At 46.8% G+C, this 8723-nt stretch overlaps 1 protein-coding gene across 1 annotated transcript in view; it reads left to right on the top strand.

The window, feature by feature from the left end:
- Positions 1-8723, top strand: part of LPP (LIM domain containing preferred translocation partner in lipoma) — a 370753-nt gene that overhangs the window by 123437 nt on the left and 238593 nt on the right. The window contains exon 4 of the mRNA XM_019503472.1: positions 644-766. Coding sequence (XP_019359017.1) covers positions 644-766 — 123 coding nt within the window. The remainder of the gene's footprint in view (positions 1-643; positions 767-8723) is intronic.

Genomic DNA, 8723 nt, shown 5'->3' on the forward strand with positions numbered 1-8723 from the left:
TAAAGCCTATTGGAAAGTCCATTTCCTTGTTAGGCTGCCCAAATTTATCATTATCCAATAAGGTTTAATAATCGTTAGGAGCTAATGAATGCCTCGGCATGGATGAGCTTGGCTGAGCAGAGCCTGACTGCTTTGCGCGGTCTCTGCGTTTGGCCAAGTTGCCTTTTACGCCAACGATTGATGGTGGAGGAGTTCTGTAAACCACGCAGCGATCCATTTGCTCCTCGAATGACACTCTGAAATACCATGTACCTGGACGAGACGCGGAGCCAAAGGGAGAGGATTGGTTTGGCTCGGGGAGCAGGGAGCGGCTGTGGGAGAAGGGAAGGCAATCGGAGCAGAACGGGGTGAGCCAAGTTCTTGGAGACCTTACTGCTGCAATCAGGGGAGCGCTCTGCTGCTGTTAGCTCACATGATGGGATCCACCTGGCTAAGGGCCCCATTTTGCTGAGCTCTGTCCATGCCTGTAAAGAGTGAGAGTCTCCTCTTAAGAGCTACAGGCAAGTAGACAAGGCAGATTGCTATTGTAGGACTTGGGGCTTTCCACCTGGGGATGGGGGCGATGCTCTGGGACAAAAATCCAAACCCAGCTGCTGGACTGAGTAGTTTGCATGGCTTGAAATGTTGCTCCTTCCTTTCCTAGGCAAATCCTGGCGGCAAGACCCTGGAGGAAAGGCGTTCCAGCTTAGATGCGGAGATCGACTCTCTGACCAGCATCCTGGCGGACTTGGAGAGCAGCTCCCCGTACAAGCCTCGGGTTCAACAGGTTCGTGCCTAGCCCCGTGCTTGCGTGGTGTGTTTTGTACACAGCAAGTAGAAATTTGGCTTGAGGCGATTTCTGGAGCCATCTGCAAATAGGTTTGTGCTTGCTGGAAGGAGCCTGCCCGTTTGCATCTCGGGATCATCCCGGCATGCACGCCAGAGGGAAGGCAGCACTCTGAAAGGGGACCTGCTCCAGGGTGCTTTGGAGCAGACACGTTTTGGCATGTTTGAGGTGATAGAAATGTGACTGTAAAAATAGCATCTTGTCCTCCAGGCTTTTCCTTCCGTGCTAGCTGCTGGGTGAACAGCGTGCTCCCTTTACAAGTGCCGTTACGCTGTTATCTGTCGCCATTGCAGCCTGATCCAGATATCTGAATACCAAGCTGTGCTCGTTCTGCTTTCATGGCCTAGTCGCTACCAGTGAAGATGCATGGATCATAGCTCAGCTGTCACTGTGGTTGATAAGGCAAGATGGGATCCCGCTTGCTCTTCCATGCCTAGATCTGGGCTGCAGGGCTGATGGGAGTTGGGTAGATTTTTATCACTCAAATGCAGAGAGCACCTAGGAGGCGGATGTGTGAATGTTACGTGCTGTGATTTCCTTTTAGCCCATGGAAAAGAGACTGTCTAATGGCATTTTGGTGGAGTGTCCAAAACCAGCTGAAGTAGTTACACATATTTTTTCCTCTCTTCTCATAATAATGCTATCCTCTGTGGGTGTAAAACAAAAAACTGGGTGTATGTGTGTGTGTGCCCCTCTTTCTCTCTCTACACATGCAGTGCTGCTGTGTCTCTACAGTGTGCATGTTCAAGTGATGTTGGAATTGGATTAAAATTTCCAAGTCAATCAAAGATAAAGGTGAAGCAGCCTGTGGGCCCTGTGCATGGTGTTTGTCAGTATTTGATTATGATCTCCTTAGGCCCATAAGTTTAAAGTGAGCTTCAGCCCACAAACATGCACACACACATGTGTTTATGTATGTACGGGTATGTGCATGTGTGTATGCACACACATATATGCATGCATATATATGTGTGCATAAACACTTGCACATACCCATACGCATGCATATATATTTGTGCATATACACATGTGCATGCATATATATGTGTGCATACACACATGCACATACCCGTACTTACATACTTTGGTTAATCTGTAAGGTGCTAATCTACCCTGTGTTCTGGTTTACCAGTTTACCCAATATCTAGAATGCTTCACATGCCTGCAGTGATGGCAAAAGTGTACCGTGTGGATGAAATTTGTAAAAGTACCCAGTGTGGCCTTAATTTGCTTCTACCAGGGTAGATGAGTGTTTTAAAACTCATGCATTGGGGACAGAGTTAGTCTAAATGTCAGTGCTTTCGAATCCCTTCCCTCCCACCCCATTTGCAAATCAGTTAGTGGTGTCTTGGCCTTCTATTTTGTTTGATTTTTGCATAACCTCACTGCAGTAACCTCAAAATAAAAATGAAGATTGGCCTTTTTTTTTTTTGTCTTTATGGCTGCATAGAAACAGCTCTTATGCAAAACTACAACATCATGCTTCTGCTCCTTATAAGCAATCTGAATCAGTAACTCTGTATAAAATTGTGGACAAACTAAAGTAGACATGAATTTGGTCCTCTTCCACTGGGGGAGAAAAATAGTTAAGATAAAAGGTCAACCGTTACTATGGTGCTACCCATAATTGGGGTTGCGTTCAGGTATGAGTATCATAGCATTCATTCAGTCATTTATATTTGTTTGCATTCCTCCTCTCCGGGCTCTTTTGGAGCCCTCACTAAACATGTCATAGGGTTGATGCGACAAGATGGAGATTTGCTTGTCGTGGGTTGTGTCTTTCATCTGAGATATGGAGTATCAGAAAGGACAGTGTGCTTGTGTGGCTTTGTACCCCAAGGTAAAAATCAGAAAAGCACATACTTGGCTACCTCCGCTGATTCAAATTTGGCTAGGATCTCATGGCACAGCCTAGTTTCAATGGAGCCATGCAGCGTATTCCAGTTCATATAGTTGGTGACCCTGAGATCCTGTCTCCTGATTTATGCACATAAATTCACAGCTTGCACGTGCAGTTGGGTGAGATGTTTCTGCCTGTAATTAGAGAGGCCAGCCATGCAGATTGCCCCGCTATGTCTAGCAACGGCAAGGTGATCTTCTAAAGGGGATTTGCTATAACAGCCAGCCACAACAGGGCAGGAGGAAAGTGGAGGCATGGCTTTGATACGGAGCAAACTGTCTCTTGTTCCATTCATTAGACTTTTCAGTATTTATTGGTTAACATAATTAAGTCCTGTGAAAAATATAATTACACCAACTATTAGCCATAGCTGCTAGAAAAAGAAAATGCCAGAGTTGAACGTGTCATCTGCTGTAATTAAAAAGAACTCAAGCAAGTCCTTGAAGGGTAGAACCGAACTGCAGGGCTTTGAAGTTTGTTCTTTATTTGATCTGCAATAAGTATATCGGAAAAAAAAAAAAGGAATCAGTCACTTGACAGCTTTGTAGTAGGAATAGGTGAGATTGTGAACTGGGAAGTCAGCACATTTATTGGATCAAACCTTCACAAACCGCCTCCAACCAACCCAGGTGATGGGTCTAGCAAGAGTCAGGGCAGTTTGTGTAGCAGACCATTTTCCCTGTGTAGTTAAACCACTCGGTTTCTACCACTGTAACTTCCCCATGGCATGCTACTATTTTAGAATAAAAGTGCTTATGGGGGGAAACCGGGGGAGTCCCCTTTTCTTTCAACACTTCCATAGCGGCACAAGCTAAATGGAGAAACAGCTTTCTTACGCCGAAGGAAGCGTGTCTGCAGGGAAGTCGCTGGGTGTCATGAGAGAGGTTTACTTCACTCATCCCACCTCCTACGGGTGTAACTTCCCATTTGATGTGCCCTTGGTCTTTTGGACCAAGTTTGCGATGACAGTGAGTAAAGAGGGTAGAATCTGGCCCTAAATAAGTATCGTGATGGTGACTGATTGTTGCCTACGATACCTTAGAAGTGGTGCCTTCTGGAAACGTCCTGTCTATAAATCAGTAGGTCTTGAAAGTAGATGGAGTTGCTCTGGTTTGACTCTTGAGGATCCAGGTAAGCTTGTAGCCTAGAAGTTGGGTAAGGTTTCTGATGGGCTGGACTCCAAACCGAAATGCCCAGTTGCAGCTCATGGTGACAGCAGTGGTAAGGCGTATGGAGAAAGCTTTTGGGATCCACTGCAGCACCCCGGCTTCCTGACCGGTTAACAGCATCAAGCACAGAAGATAGAAAATTCAGGTGTGAAGGGACCACAGGAGGTCACATCTAGTCCACCGGCCTGCTTAAAGCAGGACCAGCCCCAACTACATCATCCCAGCCAAGGCTCTGTCGAGCCGGGTTTTCAAAACCTCCAAGGATGGAGACTTCACCACCGCTCTGGGTAACTCATTCCAGTGCTTCACCACCCTCCTAGTGAGAACATTTTTCCTAATATCCAACCTCAACTTCCCTTGCTGCAACTTGAAACCATTGCTCCTTGTTTCATAGCTCTGGTGAAGGTTGGCTTCACCCATTTTTTATCTGAGGCTATCAGTGTGACTCTGGCTCGAAATGGGGAACTCAGTGATATCCCTTAGCCTTGGGACAGCATCTTCGTTGCTCCCAAGTGGGGTAAAGTGCAATGGGTGATGGTTTCACCCACCACTTAGCTCAGCAGAAGAATGGGCCCAGGCCATTTACCCCTCTTTACCATCTCTCCTTATGACTGTCAGTCTCAGCCCTGGGGCTGCTTTACCTAAATGTTTCTTCCGTGTCTCTGGGCAAACCGCTGCCGCCTCCTGTGACTCATCTGCGACCCAGGGAGACCGCAAAGTGAAAGATCACTTCAGTCTCCTCTCCCTAGTTAGGTTTTGTCTTCTCCCCTGAGTCAAGAGAGTCTCTTGTGGAGGAGGATTTCTAGACATTATTAATCTGTCTCATGTAGGTCAGTGGCCGTCTTCAGATGAGGAGTGGCTTTCTGTCCACGTGAACCTTCTGGTTAGAGCTTGTGACCTACCGGGGAAAAGCTCCATAACTAACCACAGGGCCACCCAGGCCCTGGCTATTAGTGTGAGTCACAGGAGCTTCCAAAAGTCATAAAAGTGTTGTTTTCATTTCAAAATTGCACACTTAAAGGACAGCAGAAAAGTAGAGGACATAAGCCTCATCTTTAGCTGCAGCACATCAGAGGCCAGGCTTGCTTCCTGTTGTGTGATCTCCATGAAAGGTCCATGTTTAGGGACCCTGGCTGCATATTACCTCCAGCAACCGTGGGGAAGGAGAGGAAGGTTGTGAAGGAGACTCTGCAGAGCCACAGAGCTGGGCAACTCTATGGCAGGATACACAATATTTTGGATAACCTGACATTGCAGCAGCACATCTCAGTCTTTCGTGCTTGGAGAAAGTTGTGCATCATGTCAATTAGGCTGAATGAGAAGCTTTCCGAAAACCAAAAATGATAACCAGGAAACCCTTTGTCGAAGGAAAAAAAAAATGTTCTTGATTTAAAATATCCACTTGCTTGAACAGTTGGTTGAAAAATTGGAGGGGAAATTTAGGGAAAAAGTCCATAACAAATTCTTGCTCTGGAAAAATTTTACTAAAATTTTGAAACTTGAAAAGACGCATACTTAGCTTGAGTAGTGCACAGTCATCTTGTCTTTTAGGTTTCTATTTGGGACTCTCTCTCCAAACAGCACCCACCCACTGTCTCTAAGGCAGTGTTCCCTAAATGCAGCCACCTCTGGGTGGAGATTAGTGGCCCCATATACAATGTATCACTGGGTGTATCTACATATGCAATTAATGTGCCTGAATTTTCTACACAGAAAACTCAGGCATGCTGAATTGCACCCCCACACACATCTGAATGTGCGCCCATTAGGAGCAAATTTGCTTTGGAAGGGAGCAGGTCAGCCTAGGGCTCCTCCTGGCCTGCTCTGCCCCCCTGCAGCGGCCAAGGGGAGCTCCAGGCTCCCCTGGGTGCCAGGTCCTGGCTGGCAGGGGGCACCAGGGCTGGTTCTGATCCCTGCAGGGTGGGAGAGAGTTGTCCTGGCTGCTGGGCAGCTGCCTCCCAGCCACGTGGAGATCAGGACCCTAGCGTGCCAAGCTGGGACAGCTCTCCCCACCCTCTGCTGCCTAGGCTGACTGGGAGCAATTTGCTCCTGGTCAGCGTCTACATGTGCACTTCAGTGCATTAGTTTAATGTACTGATTTCTAGTACTTATATCTACAGGTACTAGACAATGACACATTAGACTAATCTACTGCACAATAATAGGTGCACATGTGTAGCTGCTGACACTTTACTATGCATCAGATCAGTCTAATGTGCAGTAAAGTGTCTCATGTAGATGCAGCCACTGGAATGGCTTTCTTACTCCAGACCAAATTGTCCAGGTTTTTTTGTTTTCTCAGACTGGGCTTAGGAAGGGTGAGGTTGGGGTATCCAGAGGGTGGGATGAGGGGCGAGCTTGGAGGCTGCAATACAACGAATCCTGGATATTTAAGGTGAGAAGGGAACATGAGACCAAAATTCTTATGTCCTTTATAACATGGGCTATAAAATCCCCTCAATACCCGCTGTATTTACCCTGGTGATTTGTGTTATTTGCCTTCCAGCAAGGCTGCCGACCTTATTGTGAAAGCACTGTTGAAGCAAAGGAGTCACTAGCAGTCACTGTGTTTACACCAGGCACCACGGAGGGGCCTGAATGCCTGAGAGCTGTAGTTTTTAAAGGTTTATTGATTTCATTTTTTTGGGGTAGTTGCGCTTCAAAAATTCCCTAATGCACTCGGATGGAGGAGGCGCAGCCAACAGTCCACAATTACCCACGTGCTGAATTCCCACCTGGAGGAAAGAAGTTCATCCTCAGAGAAAACAGGCAAACACAAAAAGGCACATGCAGTCACCATTAAGAGAGCACGAGCCTCCGACAGGGGCTGCCAAAGCCCAGTGCTAGAAATAGCCGCGGCTGAAAGCTGGGGTCCTCCTGTCCTGCTGTGAATTACGTATCGGAGGCCGGTTGCTTTGTCTGGGGTCTGCCAGCTTGTTCTGGAGCTCAGAGGAGCTCTCGTTTTCCTCGTCGAGCTTCTGTCCGGATGGATGAAACTCGGCGAGGGTATCAGGCTCGATACCAGCCGTGGGTTTGCTCGTAAGCAGAGTCTACCTGGCTCCGTACCTTCTAGCTGCTGAATACAGGGGGCATGGCAAAGCTGTGCCATGCTCAAAGCTTTGCAGAGGGCTTTGGCGGTCAGCCCCTCCACATCCCTCAGAGGCTTTTGCTTCAGTGTGGGACTGGATGGGGACCCAGGAGACCGACTCACCAGCAACCTGCAGAGCCACCAAGACAATTCATGTCCCCCACGCTCCTTCTCCTCCTGTCTGCCTTGTCTAGTCAGCTTGTTAAGCCCATTAAGGAAGAACTGCTGGTGAATATATATAGTAAAATGGAGCTTTGCTTTTGGCTGCAGCCTCTGGGTGAGACTGGAATATAAAGAATAAGAGTAAAAGTGGGTATTATCCGTGGTTTATAGAGAGGGAAAACAGAGCCCAGAGCTAAGTGATTTACCTGAGGGCTTAGAGCCAGAAATAGACCCCAGTAATCCTGTCTCACCGTTTTCTGCTCCCAGCACACAGCGCCGTTCCCTTCCTGGTAGCAGTGATGTGTCAGTCAGCCCGAGCGAGGAAATCTGTGCATTTGTTCGGAAGGAAAAGGACAAGAAAAGTAAAGTTTCACAATGTGCTGCAGAACTGTAATAATAATAATAATTTTTTAAAAATCCAGGGAGACATTTTCCTTCAGATCCAAAGATATTGGAAAATAGTAACTTCTAATAGCTGGCACGTAATGCGGATTGAAATATTTGACAGCGCGGGCTATTATTCCATCACTTCTCGTGACAGCCAGTCAGGGATAGCAACAAAAGCAGTGATAAGGTGAGGGGCATATTTTGCTTTCACGGTATTGGAACAGGATGGAACTGTTTTCACCGCAGCGTTAGAAACCAGGGAACAAGAAGAAATAGCTGCATCTAAAACTCTGGGCACGTTCATTAACGTGCTTTGGGTAATGCACATTAAATGTAGTACCTCCACTGGGAGGTACTAGAAGAAGGCGCATTAACCTAGTTTAATCCGCATTAGCTAAAGAACACTTTTTTGTGATTCCTTAATGAGCATTAAAATAGGCTAACATGCATTAAAGTGCATGTGCAGACATGCCTTCTTCGGAGCATTACTTTCTTGGGTGGCTCTAATTTGCACCTCTTCCCCCCTTTATTTCCAAGTCATAGGCACAGCTGTAGGTGTTGTTTTTATCTTTCAGCCTGTATCTCCAGCTATGACTCAAGCTTGCCAGCCGAGAAGTGGCACAGCTTTCCAGACCATCAAACAGGTTTTTCTTTGGTGGTAGATCAGACTTGGATTGTGGGAGCAGTGGAGAAACTCTATAGAGACCTGAAGTATTATTGAAAAATGCATCTTGCTTGGAGCAGGGGGTTAGGTGGCCTCCTGAAGTCCCTTCCAACCCTAATTTTCCATGGTTTCTATGATTTACTAGCCCAGATGCACACCTTGCTGGCCTCGTGTGATTTTACTGGGCTGCAAAAATAACTCATTTCACAGAAATATTTCAGATCCGATCTAATGAGTGTTGGCTCAGCTGTTAGGCAACAGCTGTATCTTTCTCTAAAGATACAGCGCCACTGGGGAAATGGTTTGGGGGTGAAGAGAAGGTGCAAGTGAATGCAGTTGGTTTTGAACAATTTGGGGTTTACCCCCCCAAGTATGTTGATGGTGCAGCATTGAAGGTTCGTGAATGAGGGCATGGACCTGAGAGTTGCTAAATCAGTGGGATTTGGCAGTTTTGGATGTTGCACGGCTTCTCTGGATCTTTCCATTATTGCATTTTCCTAGTGGAAAATTTTAAGCTTTTATTGGGG

Source organism: Gavialis gangeticus, unplaced genomic scaffold (assembly GCF_001723915.1).
Source record: "Gavialis gangeticus isolate Ggan-Ray unplaced genomic scaffold, GavGan_comp1, whole genome shotgun sequence".
NCBI lineage: Eukaryota > Metazoa > Chordata > Crocodylia > Gavialidae > Gavialis > Gavialis gangeticus.